Source organism: Polypterus senegalus, chromosome 3, assembly GCF_016835505.1.
Source record: "Polypterus senegalus isolate Bchr_013 chromosome 3, ASM1683550v1, whole genome shotgun sequence".
NCBI lineage: Eukaryota > Metazoa > Chordata > Cladistia > Polypteriformes > Polypteridae > Polypterus > Polypterus senegalus.
The window spans coordinates 10769395-10794670 of NC_053156.1; the positions used below are offsets into that span (position 1 = coordinate 10769395).

At 42.2% G+C, this 25276-nt stretch overlaps 1 protein-coding gene across 1 annotated transcript in view; it reads right to left on the reverse strand.

Moving 5' to 3' along the window:
- Positions 1 to 4932: 4932 nt before the first annotated feature.
- The window catches only part of prim1 (DNA primase subunit 1), a 69001-nt gene continuing 48657 nt past the window's right edge, over positions 4933 to 25276 (reverse strand). Inside the window, exons 12-14 of the mRNA XM_039746526.1 lie at positions 5729 to 5829; positions 5358 to 5456; positions 4933 to 5271 (exon numbers count right to left, since the gene is read on the reverse strand). Of these exons, the coding sequence (XP_039602460.1) occupies positions 5252 to 5271; positions 5358 to 5456; positions 5729 to 5829 (220 nt within the window). The 3' untranslated portion in view covers positions 4933 to 5251. The remainder of the gene's footprint in view (positions 5272 to 5357; positions 5457 to 5728; positions 5830 to 25276) is intronic.

Sequence of the window (25276 nt, forward strand, 5' to 3'; positions counted from 1 at the left end):
CTCTCAACTTGACTTGACTTATTTCCCAAGTTCTGTGTTTTTCGAACAATATAGACATTTGGTTTAAAAAAAAAAGATATTGAAAAGTACCGAAAAGTCATAAAGGAATTATGTATTTTTTAACAATATTTTCATCTTGATTTTCATTCTACTTTTCCAGCTGTTCTGTTTATTTGATCCTTTATTTACTAATCAGTGGCTCTGACGCTAAGGTAGTCGCAGCCTTCGATGATTCCGTGTTGCTTGCCTGGCTGTCTGCTCTGCTCGTTTTTAATTGTCATTAATAAGATACAAGAGGGACGGACTGCAGAGAGACAGAGAGAAGGGCAAAATAGAATGAAATCAAAACAAGAGAGTTAAGCATTTAAATCGACAGCAAAAGCAGAAACACTTCTATCTCTCTAGCTATAAAAGCCAAATCCCACTGACTCACTCATCATGAAACCTCCTGACCCAGGAGGACTTGACATTTGGAGTGGCGGTTTACCGTCGGCCCATAGGTGCTCGCTAAGAAACGGTTTGAAAAGTTTGGTGGTCCAAGTGCGTTCTGTCTGTACGTCAATCCGCTTTTCACGACAGGACTACTTCACGGATTTAGATCCGTTGTTTCAGAATTTGCTTGAACATTCCGGTTGATTGTGTGACTTTCTCACCGCGCTCAGAATCATAGGTTTGCTTGTGGTACCGAGTTATTAACGCCCGCCTCATTCACGCGTCTGCCTTAATTCTGCTTAGCTAGCGAACGACAGGACTACTTCACGGATTTAGAGTTTCTTTTTCTATCATTTGCTTGAACGTTTCTGTTGATTTTGCGGCTTCTCTCAACGCGCTAAGAATCACAGTCTGTTAGCAGGAGCGACTTATTAACGTTAATCAGAGAGAGAGAGAGAGACTATAAGCCGAGGGGAGGGGGAAGAGTGATGTCAGGAGTAGAGCGCTGGGCGGGGCCTCCTCACAGTCCCGTTTCACTACTACGTGGGCGGAGCCGCTGGGGGTGGCTAGTGTCTTATACATGTAAAAATGATGTTGCTGTGCTTGGAGAATAAGAGACAAAAATAGCAGATAATTAAATGAGATCAGCGCTATCAGGATTTGTCGCCGACTATGAATCTGATGGGAACAAAAACCTGCCAAAATAGAAGTCTGAGAAGCACTATTCTATAGGATTCTCAACAGCAGTACACGTGTTTACAATGCACCATCTGTTGGAATGAAAGACACCCCGCATTGTATTACGTATTACGCAATACCAGAACAAATTCCATCAGATGGCACATTGCAGCTGTTAATACTGAATACGCCCAACAGACGCACAGAAATCAGTTTGTATTCTAAAGACCACCAGAGCCAGCGATCCCACGATGTGCTCCGTGCTGCGGCTGTGAGTGACGAGTATGGCAGCAGGGCTGCAGCTTGTAGAGCTAAAGGAGTCCATGCAGGACGTGAGAAAGGCAGGGACACATTTCTCAGTAGCAGAAAAGGGGAGGCTCAAGGGAATAGGGGGTCTGATACAGATGTGGAAGAAAGATTAACGTGGGGGATTAAGACAGAAGATGAAAGGTACGAGAACTGACTGGTCTAAAGAATCAGGAGTGCTCGCCCCTCGACTCTCTCGTATACTCCGATATGGGGATTTGAGGAGTAAACCGCAAGACAAGGATGATATTTTTATCTTATGTGCAGTCAAGAACCATCAACAACAAATCAAATTAATAATATATCAAACAATTATTATAAAAGTCAAGTTGAATGAAATTGGACCCTGCAGCTGCATGGATAAAAGGTTAAGTACCACTTCTGGTGAGCGGAAACAGGCCAAAAGGTGACAGAAATCGACGTTCTGTACCGAAATACTTGTATGCAAAATTTGGTTGACTGAAGTGAAAGTGAACTCCAGTTATCGTGTTTACACGCACAGAATCACATAAATGGTTCTAAAACGTCGAGATTCGTCAAAATCTCAAAACCGGATTTTTGGGCGATTCCAATACTTTCCCTATACTTTGTATAAGACAAAGTGAAAAGAGAAACATTGCAACTCAATCCAGTATCGAGTGGGTCACTAGGCTTTCTTCACTAAAGCCACAATCATTCACTGACAATCCCTTGACCCCCAAAAATCGACTAAAAAAAAAATAATAAGCTGCTGCCGTGACAGGTGGCCTGACTGCATGGCTTCTTTTACACAACGCTGGTCTTCTTAAGGAGCTCAGCGCTAAACTAATTTGAAACGCTGCTGCGTCCACGGTCTGTGACCCGTCAAAAGGACTCGTTTACACTGCGGGCCAATCAGATGCCACCTCATCAGTCTCTTGTGGGTCAGCACTGTGTGCCCATTAATGGCACCGGCAGTCAAGTGACTCTATAAGCGCTAAAGACAAAGCCTGGCAGGACACCTCGTGTAATTCAGTGGTCACAGGTACAAGCGTCTCTGCGTCCTGCATTAGGAGGCTGGAGAAAGCAAGGGTATTATAGTTTGGCCTTTTCATATTAGTTTTTATTTCTAGATTTTTTCTGACCTTACTTGGAAATTCAAATTAGTTTTAGTTTTCTCTTCATTGTGTATTTCTAGTTTTAATTTATTTTTTATTTTACAAAGACATTTCTATTTTATTTTTATATCTATTAGTTTCAGTAATTACAAATGCGGTGGTGTGCTGGGGAGGCAGCATAAAGTAGAGGGACGCCTCACGCCGGGACAAACTGGTGAGGAAGGCAGGCTCTATTGTAGGCAAAGAGCTGGGCAGTTTGACATCCGTGGCAGAGCGACGGGCGCTGAGCAGACTCCTGTTAATCATGGAGAATCCACTGAACAGGATCATCTCCAGACAGAGGAGCTTCAGCAACAGACTGCTGTCACCGTCCACCTCCACTGACAGACTGAGGAGACCCCACACTATGTGACTCGGGGGGTAAACGTTAACATTTTACAAAGTTATTGTCTGTTATACCTGCATTGTTACCACTCTGATATTTAATATTGTTATTATCAGTATGCTGCTGCTGGAGTAGGTGAGTGTACCCTTGGGATTAATAAAGTATCTGTCTACCTACCTGTAGTTCAGTAGAGACGTTTCCAACTGAGGAATTTTAAAAGGTTTATATCGCTTTGTTGTTAAAAGACGTTTTTAAAGCAAAAGTGATTGGTCAGCAACAATATGCTGATCTTGTATGATCACCTTGTCAGTCTCTCGATCAACGCCGTTTTATTTTCAAAAATCGGGAGTGCTCTCCCCTCAACTTTCTCGTGGACTCAGATACGGGGATGGATATTTGAGGAGTAAACTGCAAAACAAGGATCAGATGATGTACATTAAAGAACCAACAACAAATCAAATCACATTAATAATAGATCGAACAATTATTATAAAAGTAAAGTTGAATAAATCGCATGAATAAAAAAGAAATAAATAAACCGAGTATGTGCCCAGGTAAAGTACCACTTCCGGTTGATGGATTTGGCCCAAATGTTAATACAGATCTACAATTCTAGTGTAACAACCACCTGCCAAATTTCTATCCAGTTGCGTTTTTGAGTTGTCATGTTTATACACAGACATAATTCCCAAAAATTGTATTTTCAGACTCGGGGAGGTCTAAAACGTCAAGATTCATCAAAATCTCGACGTCTGATTTTCTTTATGATTACTATACCTTCTCTATACTTCGTGTACGAAGTGGCAGGTGAATTACTGTCGACAAAACTCAAGAAGTGTAAAGAAAGGTGGCACATAAATTGTTTTCTATTATTCAGCTCGCCGGACGGCATGGTGGCACAGTGGGTAGCGTTGCTGCCTGACAGTTAGGAGACCACGGTTTGCTTCCCGAGTCCTCCCTGCATGGACTTTGCATGTTCTCTTCGTGTCTGCGTGGATTTCCTCCCACAGTCCAAAGACATGCAGGTTAGGTGCATTGGCGATCCTAAATTGTCCCTAGTGTGTGCTTGGTGTGTGGGTGCCCTGCGGTGGGCTGGCGCCCTGCCCAGGGTTTATTTCCTGCCTTGCGCCCTGTGTTGGCTCCAGCAGACCCCCATGACCCTGTAGTTAGGATATAGCAGGTTGGATAATGGAAGAATGGATGGATATTCAGCTCGCTCTGTTACCTCAAATGCTGTGTGAACACCAGCCCTCCATCACCAGCTGCCGTTCACTGGATGAATACGCGCGGGCGGCTCGTGGTGGATGACTTTCTGTTTTAAGAGTTAAAAGTTACAAGGGATAAGGACTAACGGCAAAAATATTCGTTTAAATAACGAAAACTAAAATTATTTTTAGTAAATTATTTTATTTCAGTTAGTCTTTGCCATTAGTTTAATAGTTTTGTTTAATTTTTCATTTGAGTTTTGTTAATTATTTTATTTCAGATTACAAAAACTTTTTTTTTTTTTTTTATAATAGTTTCAGTTTTGATTTTAGTTTTCGTTAACTATAACCACCTTGGGAGAAAGCAAATCCAAGGTGGTCAAATAACGAAAGGTGCAAGAGGAGAGAGTGCTCTGTGTAACTGGCCATGTCAGCTTCACTGACGCCACGAGAGCCTTGATCTGGAGAAGGCCAACAGCACACAGCAGTTTAACACCAACCAACCCCACCACATTGACCTGAGCACCAATGAGTACGGAACTTGCCTGCCAGAAATCCAGTCAAAGCTGCCCTACTGCAAGCACAAGAGCAGGCAGACAGAAAAGGTGTGCAGGGTGGACGTCTGGCAAGGGGCGAAGGTGGCACTGGAATATGTGTGAGCCATCGGGAGCACCTGACAATGAGGAGTTGACACCATGAGAACTGGGCCAGGCACCTGGTACCAAAAATGTAATCCTTCAACCCAAGAACTGGGACATCTGCAACAACTACCTGCCTTCTAGTCCAAACAAGTGGCTGCTGTTGACACGGGTGCACGAGCACAGCAGAGTAAGCAGGTTTTACGCTGGGATTAGAAACACCATCTTTATTTTAAGGTAACAAGATAAAGAGCACAAACCAAAAAAAACCCAAAAAAACATGAAAATTAAGACGCACAGCTGTCTGAAGTGGAGCGTGGGAGTAGAGAGAACCACCATCAGGCGAGAGTGCTCAAGTACGTGTACAACTATTAACTGTCCTCAGGTGTCAAGTATCTGTGCCTAATTTTCCATCTTAGGTTTTCAGTGTAGTTCACAAGGAAGAAATCAAAAGCATGGCAGGAACAGGAAGAGTGTGAGGCACCGATAAGCCAAAACTGCAGTCGAAATCCCTGCTGTCCTCGTGTCTGTTCAAAAATCCCCCTGCATATCTGCAAAAGAAAAGAACAGTCCACTGGTCACACCCCACATTAAAGAAAGGCACCCACAGTACACTCCAGGGTTATCCACAATTCACCGCTTTGTTTCAGCAGCTGCCCTCTCCAGGACTTCTCCATCTGCTCCACGAAGTGCTCAAACACCTTCACGTATTTCCCCAGACTGGTCCTCTTGTAGTCTGTAAGACAGCAAAGCCAGCATCACCAGCTTAGAACATCCTGAAAAGGTCATCTGTACCAAATATTCCAGAACACATTCTTTGGAATTCTTCTAAGCACAATATCAACCCAATCAGTGTAGGCAGCGGCACAAGCGGCCAATAGGAAATAAGCAAGGCTCTTACCACTCTGTCCAAGGCAGACAGACCTACGTTACGCTCAGCATGGGTACGACGGGCCACTTCTGCCAAGGTAAACTGCTTAATTCGCAGCAGTGTCTGTTCCCTCTCACCTCTGACTCTGCGTTTTGGTTCCGGTTCCCCTTCTTTGTCTTTTCCGCTCTCGTCCTCTTCACCACTCTGCACAGCTTTGTCCAGCTCCTGACACAACATGCTGGACAAAATTAAGAAGAAAGGGGAAAAAAATTCATGAAGTAAATAACTGAGAAAGGCAGTTGGAAAATTGTTGAAAAGAAAAACAAGATGCCTCGCAGTTAGGAGTTCGCTTCCCGGGTCCTCCCTGTGTGGAGTTTGCATGTTCTCCCCGTGTCTGCGTGGGTTTCCTCCCACAATCCAAAGACATGCAGGTTAGGCGGATTGGCGAATCTAAATTGGCCCTAGTGTGTGCTTGGTGTGTGTGTGGGTGTGTTTGTGTGTGTCCTGCGGTGGGTTGGCACCCTGCTCAGGATTGGTTCCTGCCATGTGCCCGGTGTTGGCTGGGATTGGCTCCAGCAGACCCCCGCAACCCTGTGTTCGGATTCAGCGGGTTAGAAAATGGATGGATGGAGAAATACAAGAGAGGACATCAAGGCACAAAAGGAACAGGAAGCGACTTTCATTATCCACACATTCACTAGAAGCCAAATCTCTAGCACTTAGCCACTTCAAATAATCCAAAAGTACAAAAATGTTGATGTAATACAAGCAGTCAAGCTGTAGACACTGACAGGGAAAGAAGCAAAAAATACACTAATACGATACAATTTATTTTTGTATAGCCCAAAATCACACAAAAAGTGCCGCAATGAGCTTTAACTGACGCTGCCTCCTGACAGCCCGCCAGCCTTGACTCTCTAAGAAGACAAGAAAACCCCAGTAGGGAAAAAAAAATGGAAGAAACCTCGGGAAAGGCAGTTCAAAGACTTCATTTTAACTTAATCCTGATACTCTGTATGTTCAATTCATCATAATAACTATTCACAGTGGCTCCAAAATCCGTACTGACCCCAACTCTCTCTTCTGTTTCTTTTTGTGCCACCACCACCTACTCAAAGCATCCTGATGCACCAACATTGATGGACTGAAAGCCAGAAGTCTACGTGACCATCATCATCAGGTCCTTCCATGAAAACCCTAAATACAAAGAGGACTGTTTGATTTATGTTACGTAGATTGCCCAGAGGGGACTGGGTGGTCTCTTGGTCTGGAACCCCTACAGATTTTATTTTTTTCTCCAGCCTTTGGATTTTTTTTTCGTTTTTTCTGTCCACCCTGGCCATCGGACCTTACTATTATTCTATGTTAATTAATGTTGACTTATGTTTATTTTTTATTGTGTCTTCTATTTTTCTATTCATTTTGTAAAGCACTTTGAGCTACATTTTTTTGTATGAATATGTGCTATATAAATAAATGTTGATTGATTGAAAGAGAGACCCCTTTAGGTAGGCTGGAAGTGCAGTGGGTGTCAAAAAGAAAAGGGGGTCAATACAATACAAAGAACAGAACAAATCCTCAATACAGTATAAAAATAAAAATGTTTGAAGTACGGAGTAGAATTTAACAGTAGATGATATCCCATAATATGATTTGAATTTGTTTAGAGTCCTGGAGACCACAGCCATCAAGCTGCCTCCCCCATTTGGCCATTCCACATCTGAAATAGCGCTAATCCGATGAAAGGACCCCTCTTTCCCATGATTCCTGCGATACTTCATCAGAGATGACTTTACCATAGGCAGGCAAAACAACTTGGCAGGTGGACCGTGGGCACCGAGTGGCACATTTGAGTACCGAGAAAAGAAACAGAATAGGTGAGGTTAGTATCCAATTCTAACTCTCATGTTACTTCTGTTTTAGTGCTAATGACTAACAACAGAGATGCAGTCTGTACAGTTAATCAGCAGCTCTAGTCAGGGTGTGCTAAACTGAAGTGGTGAGATTTGAGAGCTGGGACCGAAGGGGCATCTCTTATACTAGCAGTCAGACCACTCCACAGTTAAGAGGGGTCCTGCAACTAAAAGCTCGACCTCCCACTCTTATTTTATTAATCCTTGGAATCCTAAGCAGACCGGCATCTTGAGATCTTAATGTGCGCTCAGGTTTGTAAGTCATGATAGTTCAGACAAGTAAGACGGACCTTGGCCATTTAATGCTTTATATGTTAAAAGGAGGATTTTGAAATCTACCCTAAACTTAACCGAGAGCCACTGTAAGGATTTAAGAACTGGAGTGATGTGTTGGTATTTTTTTGTTCTTGTAATAATACTTGCAGCAGCATTTTGGATTAACTGGTGGCTGAATAAAGAACAGTTTGAACATCCAGTGAACACCACATTGCAGTAGTCAATCCTACTAGAGATAAATGCAGGAATTAATTTCTCAGAATCCTGTTTATTTAGAAAGTGTCTTAATTTCCTAACATTTTTAAGATGGAAAAAACATGTTTTGGACGACTTTGTAATATGCGCTTTAAATGACATGCTAGAATCAAAGATAACTCCTAGATTGCGGGCTGATTCAGTAAAATTAATGGGGATTTCCACTGAGTTAAATGATGACAGAATATTGTTGTGATCAGCGTCATTCCCTTCAATAATTTACATCTCTGTGTTTAAAGACAAGTAGTTCTCATCCATCTACTCCTTTAATTCACTAACACAACTATTTAAATACAACATCGGAAAAACTTCATTCGATCCAATAGAAAGGTATAACTGGGTGTCATCTGCGTGCGAGTGAAAATTAACATTATGTTCCCTAATGAGAGATCCCAGTGGACGCATGTAAAGTGAAAACAGTAAAGGTCCCAGTACTGAGCCCTGCGGGACACCATATTGAACTTCTGTGTATAATGATGTCGTACTGTCAGCACATTTCTGTACATATTGGAATACATTTGATAAATAAGAACTAAACCAAGCAAGCACAGGGCCTGTAAGCCCAACATCGTTTTCTAGCCTGTGCAGTAAAATAGAATGGTCAATGGTGTCAAATGCTGCACTTAAGTCCAACAACATCATTACAGTGGAGTTTCCTTCATCAGAGGATATCAGAATGTCATTTACAACCCGTGTTAGTGCCGTTTCTGTACTATGACCAGTGCGGAAACCAGACAGGAATTTCTCAAATAAATTGTAATGCGTAAGGTGTGACTGAAGCTGACTGGCGACTACTTTTTCTAGTATTTTAGAGAGAAACGGTAAATTTGAAATAGGCCTATAATTATTTAGTATGTGTGGGTCTAGGTCTGACTTTTTAAGTAAAGGTTTAATGACTGACACTTTTAGTGCAGGAGGTACGGTGCCATGCAGTAATGAACTATTGATAATGGTTAGAATAGGCGCTGCAAGAACATCCATTGAACTAATCTGATCTCCGGGACACTACTGATACTACAAGTGTGCAGGAAGTGATAAATAATGCATGGACTGAGCCTTCATCCCCTCCACTTTAGCTGGCATGGGGCACATCAACTCTCCATGTTCTCCTGGGGAGTAGCCAGGCTTTCACAGGCATGTCCCGGACCTTCACCCAGTGAGCCATGCTGGTAAATCTTGTATGAGAAGCCCTCCATGGACATCTTGAGCAGAAGTCTGCAGGGGTCGCCAGCTACGGTCCTAGAGGACCACCGTTCATTCTAACCCTTTTTTTAAAATGAGTGCCCTGTTTGTGCTGCTAATTAATTCATTTTAAGTGAATTGCTTTTTTAAGATTTGTTCCCCTGAACTACTTCATCGTTTCTCTTTATTTGCTTCATTTCTTTCCTTAAATGGCACCCAAACAGAAATGAAAAGTGAAGTGAGGTAGCCAACAGAAGGCCAACTAAGTCAGGGCCTCAAACTCCAACCAATTTCACTCCAACCAGCTGCTTAATGAGGTGCCGATTCTTGTCGTTAATTTAACCAATTCTTTAATTTCATGGCTCTCGTGGTGCATTAGCAGACATTTCCGAAATTGTTGATTTTCTCTTTCTGAGAGCACTGTTAAATGTTTTGTGATGTTTTCAGATATTGCATGATGGACACCGGTTGTTTTGGATCATTTTGTATCTCATTATTGTTTGGCTGCTAATTAAGAAAAAAAGAAACAATTGAGGGGTCTGAGCCTTCAAGAGCAAGTCAATTACAATGAATTCAAAAGAAGTTAATTAGCAGCAAAAACAGGTCACTCATTAAGAAAAGGATTAGAATGAAAACCTGCAGCCACGGTGGTCCTCTAGGACCAGAGTTGGGGACCCCCAATCTGGAGGAGCACAGGCTCTACTAACAAGTGCCAAGTGAATGAGTCCCGCTTTCATTAACTGTATGTGGCTGGCTATCCACATTTCACGACCAAGGTGTTGGACGGAGCCAGTTCTCTGGATTTCAGTTCAATGATTTTACACAGCAGGGTCTAAAGGACATCTCACCCTGATGACTGCTATGAAAATACCAAGAACCCTCGAGTTGTGTCTAGAAGAAGCATTAACCAAGGTAGAAGGGACCCCAAACCGCCTTTACATTGGCTTCATGGGCAATTTTAAAGCAAATGAAAAACATTTAGTCAAATGAAACCTCAAGCCTGCTCCCCACGTTTAACCGTCAATGCGACTCTGCTTGTGAACAGCCATGTTTGGAAGTGTGTACTCGCGGGTACTCAAGAGCAATGACATTCTAAGGGCTCGTTTATGCTTCACGCTCAGAACGTGTATGTGAACGCATCATGGCTGCCACGCATTCCCAGTGTTCATTTGAAGTGTCCTCAGAAATTAATGCGACACATACATGAGTTGCAGTACCAGCAAAAAGTCGGGGGGTGTGCGCAGTGTGATCAAGTCGGAATGTGACGTCAGAGTCTCTGTTTGCTATCGACATGTGACAGAAAGCAACTCTGAGGATCCTCAGGGATCGATGCTTGTGCTTTGATGTTCGATGACTGGTTCGATGTGGTGAAACAAAATGCTGACATACAAATTAATTTGTGGTGCGTCTCATAATCCCCATCGTAATGACACAATACATTTTAAAAGTCTTACATACCATCTTCTGTGCCGTTTTTTTTTCCACCTTCACAACATCACAATGTCCAGCACAGCTTATTTGAGCCACAGAGGAAAAAAAATTAAGGACATGGTGAAAAGGTCTATTTTGTGATTAAAGTGGAAATTTCGGCTTTAATCTCGAAATGTCCACTTTAACCTCGTGGTTTACTTTCTCTTTAAAGTAGACCGTCGTAAACGTCTTCTTAAAACCGACCCTGTTGTGAATCGCTACGTTCTTCTGGGGCTTCCTCCTGACCTGACAGAAACAATCGCCACACAGAGCACATCACATTTATGATATCCCAGCTCTCTGCACATTTAGAATCATTAGATTTCTACTTGATATCACTTTCATGATGAAATACATTAAAGTATGTATGTCACATTTTACATATGGGGATGCGGATGTACAATTTAAACAGATTTTTATTTTCATGGGAATGGTTACATCTGCATCAATGCCACGTATAACTGCCCGTGAGTGAATTTCGTTTCTTTCTCTCTATTAACTAAAATGACTTTTTCGAATTTTTGGCTCCGAGATTTGCTGTCTTTGCAAAAGCTATTCTAACGGGAAACTGTAAATGCTTTAATACAAATGGCATATCAAGATCTCCTTTGTTGTGTAATGTTATCCCCTGAAGATGTACTCCATTACCTTTCTTGGATACATCCTTCTTTCAACAGTAATTCGGCCGGTGGCAGACCAGACAGTGTTAACGGTTGTACTGTAGATGTTCTTGATGATATTGTAAGTTGATGTTTTCATCTTCCACACCTTCACCACCAACTGTATCAGCAGATACACATTAAACCAATATGCCGTGTAACCCATCGACAATTTTCACATTAATTCATTTGACTTTCTCGTTGCTAGGATTGCCCATGTACTCATTTCTTCTGTTGATAACCCTTCGGGATGAAATTCTTCAATAAGATTTGAACATAAGAAGTCTTCTTTTATTGGGAACGTAAAGTGAGGAAAACGTAAAAATGTATAAGAGCTGAGAGCGCAGGAAGTGTGTCTGACAAAAGCATTCACACCAATGAGAGTTGAGAGGGCCGTGGTCTTATTTGAAAATGTTTGAGAGGAGAGCGTGAAAAAAATATCAAGGCAAAAGTCTTGTCTTGCGGGACTTGGAAAAGAAAAATCTCTCCTCCAAAAAGTCTCGTCGTGTCAAAGGATTTTTACATATAATAGAGAGATTACTTGAAGTATTCTGTTAAATCAAATCTCAAAAGTCTGATTTTTGTTAAATATGCAATAAACAATAATGAGTTCCAATTACTCTGATCAGTTTTGAGTTATTTCACAGACAGTTTTGGGGTCTTCTTCAGTTATGGATTGGTACCAAGAAATCTGTCCATGTCTGTATTTGGAGGTCTTTAAAGAAAGAAACTCGCATTGAAATTTAGCAGCTTAACTCCAGTTCTGTTGGCTTACAGCCCAAGGCTGGACTAAGGTGCTCATGATCAAGAACGTCACGCAGGGAACTGAAACAAAAACAGCTGTGTAGAAGAATAAAACCGGGCAGGGACAGTCATACTAACAAGGTGAGGCTGAGTTAGATGTGGTAATTTTCACCACTGCAAAAGTAATCATAGTAACAAAACCAGGGCCGTGGAGTCGGAATCAGAGACAATTTTGGGTACCTGGAGTCGGCAAAAATGTACCGACTCCGACTCCTAATAAATGTAAATTGTAATGAAAAAAAAAAAAAAATACAGTAAGTTCAAATGTCCCATTTCACAAACAATAGTCGTAATGAAGTACTTCTCTGATGTAAGAATAAAGCCCAGTGCATAGTTGTGTTACTTATTAGTGTGACGTTCAGCTGAGCGATTATACAACCTGACATTCACGTATTGTAATCTGGATGATGGTACATTACAAACAGTGTTTTCATTTTAGTTCAGACTAGCAAAATACTCGCGCTTCGCAGCGGAGAAGTACTGTGTTAAAGATGTAACTGAAAAAGAAAAGGAAACATTTTAAAAATAACGTAACATGATTGACAATGTAATTGTTTTGTCAATGTTATGAGTGTTGCTGTCATATATATATATATATATATACACGCACACACACACACATATAAACATATATATATATATATATACATATATATATACTCATACATACATACATACATATATACACATACATATATACATACATACACACATACATATATACATACATACATACACACATATATACATACATACATACATACACACATATATATATACATACATACATACACACACACACACACACATATATATATATATATATACACACACACACACACACATACATACATTACACATACATACATACACATATATGGCTTATCCACATATATACATATATATATATCTACATATATACACATACAGTATATGTATGTGTGTGTTCGCAGCGAAGAAGTAGTGTGTTAAAGAAGTTATCAATGTAATTGTTTTGTGACTGTTATGAGTGTTTTCATTATCATTATTTCTTTCAATCAGGTTTGTAGGGAGTCTGCTTCCTAGCCAGTAGTTCTGTGGTTAAATGATGTGGATGTTGCCTTCCTTTAACCTACATGGAAAATACATTAGCATATTAAATACAGAGGAGTCGGAGTCAGAAGTACCAGAATCTAAGGATTTATCTACCGACTCCACAGCCCTGAACAAAACACAGGGGGCTCATCCTGCATCATCAAGGTCTCTCATCAAGCAGACAGAGAGCATGTCTTGAAATGGCTAAGTACAAACAAATGGCCAAGGTTGACTTTGTATTTAGAATTAAATCTAGGCCACTGATCCCATTCTTAGCTTATCCAGTTCAAATCCACCCCAAATCAATGTGGCCACACAAAATGGTTTGTCCGAAAACACTGCATGGATGCTGGGATGCATCTCCTTTATGGTGAGTCCTTTGATTCCAAACACAGATTTAAAACAAGGACTAGTGCAGGAGTTTAAGAAAAGGTGAAAAAAAAATATGAAAAGACTGAAGAATAGGAGCAAATGAGGAAATGGTGATATTCTGAGTGTGAAAGGCTTAATGAATGTGATGGGCCCTCATACAACTGTTAATGAACTGAAGAGAAGACCCGGTGGGAGGCTGAAGTCACTCACCTTGTGCTCATCACTCCAACCTCCTGACATCTCACCTGTGTCATGAAGCACTGCCATTTTTGGCCAATGAGAGGAAATGTTTTTGAAAACTCTCTGCTGAGGGGCTCATCTCATCTCTTCTTGACACATTGTGAAAATATAATGACCTCTTGTAACAAAGATCTGGCAAGTCATTACTTTACAATTACATCCTTACACAGCACACACCTTAGTTGTAGTACCTCCAGTAAATTACACAGCTACATTTTGAACTTGCAAGCCCCTTTGCTTTAAAGTGTTACTAAAAAAAGTGTTGTCATTTCTACATGGTGTGACCTAAATGTATGCATATCCCCTTCAATGAAAGTCTGCAATGTCTGAATTGTTTGATTTGCAATTTTAAAAATTGTGGAGCAGAGGGCTAAGTCAAGGGAAAATGTGTCTTTGTCCCAAACATTGTGGAGAGCACAGTATTTCTGTTACAGGGAATACAGACGGTGACACCAAGAGCCAAGGCATAGGCAGCAAGTATGATATGAATTAAACCCGTGAACACTTTGTGGTGAACACATCGACTTTACAATAAACCCTACTCGCTGTTTTAAAGATTGGATACATTTTTAAAATGGTGGCAGCCTTAAACAAGCTCCTTATACAGCCTATCTGAACTAATCATGATTTACAAACCAGAATGTACATTAAGATCTCAAGATACCGTTCTGCTTGTGATTCCAAGCATTAATAAAATAACAGTGGGAGGTCGAGTTTTTAGTTACAGGACCCCCTAAACTGTGAACTGGTCTGCCTGCTACTGTAAGAGATGCCCCTTCGGTCTCAGCTTTCAAATCCCAGTTGAAGACTCACCACTTCAGTTTAGCATATCTTGACTAGAGCTGCTGAATAACTGTACAGACTGTCATTAGCACTAAAACATAAGTAACATGATAGTTCTAATTTGTTACTAACCCTCACCTGTTCTGTTTCTCTTCCCCAGTACTCAAATGTGCCACGGCCCACCTGCCAGGTTCTTTTGCCTGCCTAAGGTAAAGTCATCTCTGATTGAGGATCGCAGGAATCGTCAGGTAGAGGGGTCCTTTCATCTGATTGGCTGGCCAGGCACTTACTCAGTAGTGGAATGGCCAATAGGGGGAGGCAGCTAGATGGCTGAAGTCTCCAGGACTCTGAACAAATCCAAATCCTATTATGGGATATCATCTACTGCTGAATTCTGCTCTGTCCTCGTAGTATTTCTATTGCACTACTATATTATTTTGAGGATGACTTGTGTTCTGTGTATTGTATTGACCCCCTTTTTTTTTTGATACCCACTGCACGCCCAGTCTACACGGAAAGGGGTCTTTCTTTGAATTGCCTTTCCCAAGGTTTCTTCCTTTTTTTCCCCCCTACAAAGGTTTTTTTTTTGGGAGTGTTTTTTCATTGTCTTCTTAGAGAGTCACAGCTGGGGGGCTGTTAAAGCCCATTGCTGCATTGTGGTATAGCAGATCCACAGCTCAGATCAAAAAGGCCAGTTTTAAAATAGATAATCGCCGCACTCGTGGCTTAAAGAGGGGGCGTGGTGGTGTGGCCGGAGCTGTTCCAGGGCGGCCCTCGCTTATGTACACAGGTGAGGAATCATCCGCATCCATAACTGATGCTAGGAGCTACTGATCGCCACAACGGTGCCATGTCTCAATTATATATAGTAGAAGCACGAGTGCGGATTGGAAAGGAGGAGAGGAAAAGAAAAAATGAACGGAAGTTAAGGCAGAAGAAGGCAGCTGGAAGCGAAGGATCCCATGAGCTCGCTCGCTATAAGAAAGAAGGCAGCTGGGCAGTGAGCCCTAGCGGGGTGTTTGGCCAGCACCCGGGGGCAGTTGGTAGTGGTCACTCCTGCTGAGCATTTGAGAGGAGCGGGAGTGGCCGGAAGGAGGTTGGCTCACCGCATATGGCTGTGGGAGTCTGGGACTTCAGAAGTGAAAGCCCCAGCATGAGCGCCCTGGTCGCTGGGGAAACCCAAGTCACGGTGCAGTCTGGTGGAGCCCACCGGAGCCAGGGTTTGGAAAGGCGAACAGACCAGCAGAAGGCAGAGAAGAAGGTCAGCTGCAGGTAGGGAGACTCCCTTGATGCATAGCCTGAATGGGAGAAGCAGGTGAGTCGCCAGTAGAAAGAAGGCACCGGGGCTTTGTTTTTAAAAGGACTGCTTCCAGCCATTGCTGTAACCTCGTTTTAAAAGGATCTATTTATGGGATTGTAACCTCCACATTTTTCACGTGTTTCAATGGATTATTTTTTTAACTTTATGCACTGCGCTTGTTTTTAAACACTTTGTTTTAGGTTTTGTTTTAAATAAAAGCACTTTGCACATTTTCCACCATCCCTTTGCTTTGTTGTTGATATCTTCACTGTCCAGCTCTTTCGGTTACATTACCGACGGTGTCGGGTTCGAGAGCTCCCCAGAAGCCACATCGTCACAGGCACTTCTTGTGTGATTTTGCGCTACATAAAAATAAAATTGCATTGTATTGTATTATAGACACTTCTACTAATAAGTCTCTCTATATACAGTACAGGCCAAAAGTTTGGACACACCTCCTCATTCAATGTGTTTTCTTTATTTTCATGACCATTTACAATAACACAGTCCGTCTTGAGAGGCGCTGCTATTTCACTCAGATTATAAATAACAATGCTAGTAATCCCAGAGTCCTATTTTCTACAATTGATCGTCTGCTAAACCCAGGTAACACAAAGGAATGCCCCCATAATACTTCCAGCGAAACCTGTGAGAACATTGCTATATTTTCAATCAAAAAATTAATGATATTAGAGATAACATAGTATATCTCCCCAACACTCTGGAACCTCCTAAACCCCAGTACTCCGTTATAAACAAATTCAATTCTTTCACCAGGATAGATTTACCTGATTTACATAGAATAATCTCTCAAATGAAACCCTCCACCTGCGTCCTTGACCCAATACCAACAAGGTTTTTCAAGGAAGTATCAGACGCGCTTATTGATAATATCCTTGACATTGTAAACTCGTCATTAGCTATGGGGGTTTTCCCCAGACTGTCTTAAGACTGCTGTAGTTAAACCCCTACTCAAGAAAAATAATCTTGACCCCTCTGCCTTTGAAAATTTTAGACCCATCTCTAACCTGCTCTTCTTAAGTAAAATTCTAGAGAAGGCAGCCATTATGCAGTTAAACGACCACTTAAGTAAACATGCTATTCTAGATAAATTTCAGTCGGGTTTTAGAACTAATCACAGTACAGAAACTGCACTCGTTAAAGTAGTAAATGATTTGCGATTAAATGCAGACAGAGGCCATTTATCTGTTCTCATCCTCTTAGATCTGAGTGCCGCGTTTGATACCATTGATCACAACATTCTTAGAAATCGCCTTAGTCAATGGGTGGGCCTCTCTGGAAATGTCTTAAATTGGTTTGAATCCTACCTGACAGGGAGAAAATTCTTTGTTAGTTGTGGTAATTACAACTCGAAGACACATGATATCCAATATGGTGTTCCACAAGGCTCTATCCTGGTCCGCTGCTCTTCTCAATCTACATGCTTCCGTTAGGTCAGATTATCTCAGGGCACAACGTGACCTACCACAGCTATGCTGATGACACACAGCTGTACTTATCAGTAGCACCTGATGACTCCGACTCTCTCGAATCAATAACACAATGTCTTACTGGTATTTCTGAATGGATGAATAGTAATTTTCTCAAGTTAAATAAAGAGAAAACTGAAATTGTATTGTTTGGCAAAAACAGATTCAGTGAGGTTATCAGAAATAAACTTGACGCATTAGGATTAGAGGTTAAGATGGAAGTAAAAAACTTAGGGGTAACCGTTGACTGTAACCTGAATTTTAAATCACATATTCATCAGACCACTAGGACAGCATTTTTTCACTTAAGAAATATAAGTAAAGTTAGACCTCTTATATCATTGAAAGATGCTGAGAAATTAGTTCACGCGTTTGTTTTCAGTTGACTAGATTACTGTAACGCACTCCTCTCAGGACTACCCAAAAAAGACATAAATCATTTGCAACGAGTGCAGAATGCAGCTGCTAGAATCCTAACTAGGAAAAGAAAATCCGAACACATTTCTCCAGTTTTAATGTCACTACACTGGTTACCTGTGTCATTCAGGATTGACTTTAAAATTCTGCTTATGGTTTATAAAGCCTTAAATAATCTGCTCCATCTTATATATCGGAATGTCTGACACCTTATATTCCAAATCGTAACCTCAGATCCTCAAATGAGTGTCTCCTTAGAATTCCAAAAGCTAAACTTAAAAGAAGTGGTGAGGCGGGCAGGCGGCCTTCTGCTGCTATGCACCTAAAATCTGGAATAGCCTGCCAATAGGAATTAGCCAGGCTGATACAGTAGAGCACTTTAAAACACTGCTGAAAACACATTACTTTAACATGGCCTTTTTATAACTTCACTTTATCTTAATACTGATACTCTGTATGTTCAATTCATCATAATAACTATTCATGGTAGCTCCAAAATCCGTACTGACCCCTACTCTCTCTTCTGTTTCTTTTTCCGGTTTCTTTGTGGTGGCGGCCTGCGCCACCACCAACCTACTCAAAGCTCCATGATGCACCAACATTGATGGACTGAAAGCCAGAAGTCCACGTGATCATCATCATCATCATCAAATCCTTCCGTGAAAACCATAAATACAAAGAGGACTGTTTCACTTATGTTAGGTAGATTGCCCAGAGGGGACTGGGCGGTCTCATGGCCTGGAATCCCTGCAGATTTTATTTTTTTTTTGTTTTTTCTGTCCCCCCTGGCCATTGGACCTTACCCTTATTCTATGTTAATTAATGTTGACTTATTTTATTTTCTTACTGTGTCTCTTATTTTTCTATTCTTCATTATGTAAAGCACTTTGAGCTACATTTTTTGTATGAAAATGTGCTATAGAAATAAATGTTGTTGTTGTTTACATTGGTAGATTCTCACTGAAGGCATCAAAACTATGAATGAACACATGTGGAGTTACGTACTTAACAAAAAAAGGTGAAATAACTGAAAACATGTTTTATATTCTAGTTTCTTCAAAACTCTGATTACTGCTTGGCACACTCTTGGCATTCTCTCGATGAGCTTCAACAGGTAGTCACCTGAAATGGTTTTCACTTCACAGGTGTGCCTTATCAGGGGTATTTAGTGGAATTTCTTGCTTTATCAATGGGGTTGGGACCAGCAGTTGTGTTGTGTAGAAGTCAGGTTAGTTGGACGATCATTTATTTTTCAACAGGACAATGACCCCAAACACACCTCCAGGCTGTGTAAGGGCTATTTGACCAAGAAGGAGAGTGATGGAGTGCTGTGAATGGTCATGAAAATAAAGAAAACACATTGAATGAGGAGGTGTGTCCAAACTTTTGGCCTGTACTGTATAAAAACAAATCCTGGAATGTAAAAGTAATGCGACGATACGTGATCTTCTTGGAAGTTCTCGAAAGACATTTTAAAGACCCGCGAGACAACAAAAACTGGCCATGGAGTGTCTCGCGGGGACCGTAAACATGAGACTTGGTGTCAAGAGATTGTCCCAGGGCCGTCTCGCGGGGACGTGGAACATAAGAGTCTTGCAAGACACGCCCTTCTTATCAAATACAGTCCCTGACAAAAGTCTTGTCGCTTCTCTATTTTGTAGAAACTCCTGCTATTAACCTGACTTTTAATGAATCAACTGGTGTTAGAAATAGCTCATATGAAAACCTAAAGCCCTCCCAAATGATGTTTAATGCACTGAAATGAATTAGTTTCACTGAAAAAAGATTTATCATGTAATCAAGACAGAAAGGTCAAATTTGGGCAAGACAAAAGTTTTGTCGCCTATACAGAAAATGAACAACTTTACTGCAAATCCAAAAATATGTCAGCAAATTAAGTAGTGGTGCTGTGAGATCCAAATTTAATATCTTGTATGACTTCCATGAGCTTGAAGGACAGCATCCAGGCGGTTTGGCAAGGATTCATACAATTTATTGATGAAGTCATCAGGAATAGCAAAGAAAGCAGTCTTGCATGCCTCCCAGAGTTCATCAATATTCTTTGGTTTCGTCTTCCATGCCCCACATATGCTCAATGATGTTCATGTCTGGTGACTGGGCTGGCCAATCCTGGAGCATCTTGATCTTCTTCGCTTTAAGGAACTTTGATGTGGAGATGGAAGTATGCAATGGAGCACCATCCTGCTGCAGAATTTGGCCTTTTTTATGGTTGGAAATATACGAGGTAGCTAAGATTTCTTGGCATTTTAGACTATTGATGTTGCCTTCCACCCTGCCGATTCCTCGCATACCCCCATACTGGATGTAACCCCAGACCATGATTTTGCCTCCACCAAACTTCACTGTTTTCTGGGTAAATCTCGGCTCCATGTGGGTGCCAGTAGGTCTCCTGCAATATTTGCGGTGACTGTGGTGTAATTCAACAGAAGATTCATCTGAAAAATCCACCTTCTGACACTTTTCCAGCGTTCATCCTTTTAGCAGGTTGTGGGTCTTGGCAAATGCCACACGGTTTTTCAATTGTCTTTTGTTTAGTGCTGGCTTATGGGCACTGATTCGACCATGGAGGCCATTTCGAGACAGAATCCGACAAACTGTTCTGGTTGACACAGGGACTTCAGGTGACCAGGTCTCGTGGAGCTCTGCTGCAGTGGAAAATGGGCTGAGCCAACAAACGGTCCTCTCGAGCAGTTGTTTTGCGGGGTCTTCCTGACCTGGGCTTGTCAAAAACGTCTCCAGTCTCTTCAAATCTTTTTTTTATCTTCTGAACTTGACGCTGAGACACATTGAAGGTGTTTGCCACATCAGCAGTGGAACTGGTCTTCAGCCTCTTGATAATCAACACTTTAGTCTCTTTAGTGAATCTTAGGCATGTTTGCAGAGGTCTAGTTGCAGTTGATGTGAAGGTCTAGTGTACTGGGGTTCTTTTTATACACACCTGAGACCTAAGTGATCCATTATTAGTCACAGGTGAAGCTCATATGACAAGGCAGCATCACTTATGTCTTGCCAAAAATGGACTCAATGGGCTTTACCAAGCTGTAATTATTAGAATACTTTTTGTCAGTTTTGTTTTGCACTGAAACATTATTACAAAAGCTGATGGGATTAATTATTTTAGCGGCACTTCAGGCCAATTTGTACACAAGCGACAAGACGTTTGTCAGGGACTGTAAGAGCTCGGACAGCCAGCAAAACATTCAGTCATGTAAAGTCACGTGGCACACACAGAGCCTGTGCTCTCAGCAAAGAAGAAACAGCAGCGCGGAGAAAAGAGAAACATATGCACAGAAAGGTACAGAATATGAAAGCAGTAACAGTCGAAAGTATTTTAGTGTCCCAGCCAAGCTGAAGTCTTTTTTGTTTTAAGTGACTGTTAGGTCCGATCGAGGGAGGGCAGAGTACAGCACAGAAAACTGACAGTGGGGTGCTGATTGATATGGTAAAGGGGAGGCGAGACCCGTGGGAGGAAAGGTTGGAGAAGGTGCTAGAAAGTTGTGTTTGGAGTTACGCAGTCGGCGATTGTTAAAGTAGAACTTTTGTGACACTTTATTACATCAGTCACTACAGTATCAAAAAAAAGATAGCACAGATCGCATTGACGCAAACAAAAGGAAATTAGTTTACGTCAGAGAATTTAAAAAACGGGGTTTAACTCACATGCATTTATTGGTTACTTTGCAAAAAAAATTATTAACTGCTGATGATGTGGATCGTTTTGTCTGTGCTGAAATTCCAAACAGAGAAACCTATCCTGAATTATGGTACAAAGTCATTAAACACAAGTCTCACAGACCTCATTTGAAAGAGTCAGCATATTGGCACACGAAAGATTCCAATTATTGTTTTTACAGAAGTTCTGAAATAAAAGTGAAACTAATGAAATACAGTGGCTTGCAAAAGTTTTCCACTTTTTCTCACATTACAGCCACAAACATGAATCAATTTCATTGGAATTCCACGTGAAAGACCAATACAAAGTGGTGTACACGTGAGAAGTGGAACGAAAATCATACGTGACTCCAAACATTTTTTACAAATAAATAACTGCAGAGTGGGGTGTGCGTAATTCTTCAGCCCCCTCAGTTGCCCGTAGACATTGCCTGATGAGTGCTAATGACTACATAGAGTGCACCTGCCTGTGTGTCATCTAATGTCAGTACAAATACAGCTGCTCTGTGACGGCCTCAGAGGTTGTCTAAGAGAATATTGGGAGCAACAACACCATGAAGTCCAAAGAACACACCAGACAGGTCAGGGATAAAGTTATTGAGAAATTGAAAGCAGGCTTAGGCTACAAAAAGATTTCCAAAGCCGTGAACATCCCACGGAGCACTGTTCAAGCAATCATTCAGAAATGGAAGGAGTATGGCACAACTGTAAACCTACCAAGACAAGGCCGTCCACCTAAACTCACAGGCCGGACAAGGAGAGCGCTGATCAGAAATGCAGCCAAGAGGCCCACGGTGACTCTGGACGAGCTCAGGTGGGGGAATCTGTCCATAGGACAACTATTAGTCGTGCACTGCACAAAGTTGGCCTTTATGGAAGAGTGGCAAGAAGAAAGCCATTGTTGACAGAAAACCATAAGACGTCCCTTTGCCACAAGCCATGTGGGGGACACAGCAAATGTGGAAGAAGGTGCTCTGGTCAGACTTTTTGGCCAAAATGTAAAACGCTATGTGTGGCGGAAAACTAACACTGCACATCACTCTGAACACACCATCCCCACTGTCAAATATGGTGGTGGCAGCATCATGCTCTGGGGTGCTTCTCTTCAGCAGGGACAGGGAAGCTGGTCAGAGTTGACGGGAAGATGGATGGAGCCAAATAAAGGGCAATCTTGGAAGAAAACCTCTTGGAGTCTGCAAAAGACTTGAGACTGGGGCCAAGTTCACCTTCCAGCAGGACGACGACCCTAAACATAAAGCCAGGGCAACAATGGAATGGTTTAAAACAAAACATAGCCATGTGTTAGAATGGCCCAGTCAAAGTCCAGATCTAAATCCAATCGAGAATCTGTGGCAAGATCTGAAAACTGCTGTCCACAAACGCTGTCCATCTAATCTGACTGAGCTGGAGTTGTTTTGCAAAGAAGAATGGGCAAGGATTTCAGTCTCTAGATGTGCAAAGCTGGTAGAGACAAACCCTAAAAGACTGGCAGCTGTAATTGCAGCAAAAGGCGGTTCTACAAAGTATTGACTCAGGGGGCTGAATAATTACGCACACCCCAGTTTGCAGTTATTTATTTGTAAAAAATGTTTGGAGTCGTGTTTGATTTTCGTTGCACTTCTCACGTGTACACCACTTTGTATTGGTCTTTCACGTGGAATTGCAATGAAATTGATTCATGTTTGTGGCTGTAATGTGACAAAATGTGGAAAGTTCAGGGGGGCTGAATACTTTTACAAGCCAGTGTAGCAACAATTCAAAGAAAAAAAAAATCTTACAAGTGTGCATCCGGAAAACCGAACACGGGGGCTGGCAAGCGAAGCGAGCAGGGGGCAAAGTTTTTAGAAAGATGTTTCCTCCCACAGTCCAAAGACATGCAGGTTAGGTGCATTGGTGATTCTAAAAATTGTCCCTAGTGTGTGCTTGGTATGTGTGTGTGTGTGTGTGTGCACGCGCCCTGTGGTGGGCTGGCGTCCTGCCCAGGGTTTTTTTTCCTGCCTGGCACCTTGTGTTGGTTGGGGTTGGCTCCGGCAGACCCCCCGTGACCCTGTAGTTGGGATATAGCGGGTTGGATACTGGATGGACGGATAGAAAGATGCATCTATGGGAGAAAAAAAAAAAAAACCACGTAGTCTCTGATGGAGACGGCTATTCAACTGCTTTAAAGAGGTTCTTGTAAATCAGTTGACAGTTCAGAGAGCGTTCTCTTAGGCCGTCCTAAGGACGGATGGGGAATCATTGATCTTTAACTGGAGACACTATGGACAGTGCACTTTGAAGAACTCCAGAACCTAGAAGACTGGGTTTGGTCCGTCTCTGTGTCTGAGGTTATTGCAGTGATGAAAAAGCTCTGCAACAGAATGGCCGATCAGACCAAAAATGCTGACAGCACTGGACACCATTTTGGTTAATGCACTATTTTCAGCGTTTCATGGAGGGTGGAGAAACCATCTAGGGGCTGACAGAACTTGGAGTGACGATAGCCATTTTTACAAACAGGGCTTGAAAAGGTGTATCACCTTCCTCAGTCTCCCTGAGACAGGGGTTTCTAAATCCAGTCCTGTGGACCCTCTGTTGGTCCAGGTTTTTGTTACCCACAGTTTCACAATAAGTCAGTCATTTTCACTCACATTGATATCATCGTTTAATTGGTGGGGCTTTTTCCCCCCTCTCCTTTTATTCTGCATTTATAAAACAGGAAAGGTCTGAGAATTACCTTTATAAAAAAACAGAAATAATCACAATTTTAAGTTCTTAACTCCCTATTGTCATTTTCCTATCAATTCATACCTTACTGTATTTAAAAAAGGAGACACATCAGCAAAAGACACAGAATGATGACGGACCTGACAACCATCATGATTCCAATTCCCCTTTTCCAAGTGTTCTGGACATTTAAGGTGTTACTCCCTACTGAACTGATGTAACCAGCCTCCTTCAGACAGCAGCATGTACATCTCGGCTGCTGGGAAGGGTGGACGAGTTGATGTCATGGGCCAGAATGAAGATAAAACCTTCCAAATCTCGTAGCCTGTCACTCAGAAGGGGAATCAGAAATGACAACACCATCTTCACTGTTGGGGGAGAGAAAATCCCCCTTCTGGCTGAACAACCCATCAGAAGCCTGGGAAGGCAGTATACCGCAGATCTGTCAGACAAACACATGGGGAGGTCCGTCATGAAACAGCTCACGGATGGCCTGCAAAAGATCGATCAGAGCCAACTCCCCGGGAAGTACAAGGTTTGGTGCTATCAGTTCTCACTCTTCAGGAGGGTAATGTGGCCTCTGAAAATGAGCGAGATCCCCTCATCCGCCGTGAGTAAGATGGACGCAAAAGCCAACTCGTTCATCCGAAAATGGCTGGGATTGCCATGGTGCCTTTCCGAAACGGGCCTCTTTGGGAAGAACACACTACAGCTCCCACTGCAGTCCATCAGTCTGGGTTACAAGCAAGTCCAGGCTGGTGCTCGAGCTAAGGGAATCCACCGACCAGTCAGTGAGGAATGCCAACGCCATGGTTTCCACTGGCCGGAAGTGGAATGCCCAATCGGAGGTTGACCAAGCCATCAGCAGGCTGCAACACCAGGAGATCATGGGCAGAGTCCAGGTCAGAAGAGCAGGGCTAGGATGGGGAGAAGCGCAACGATTCTGGTCTAAGGCTAACTGCAAGGAGAGGAAGGAGATGGTGGTGGCAGAGGTGTCGAGGACAGAGGAAGAGCGCTACAAGATCAAGGCCATGTCGCAGGGCCGACAAGG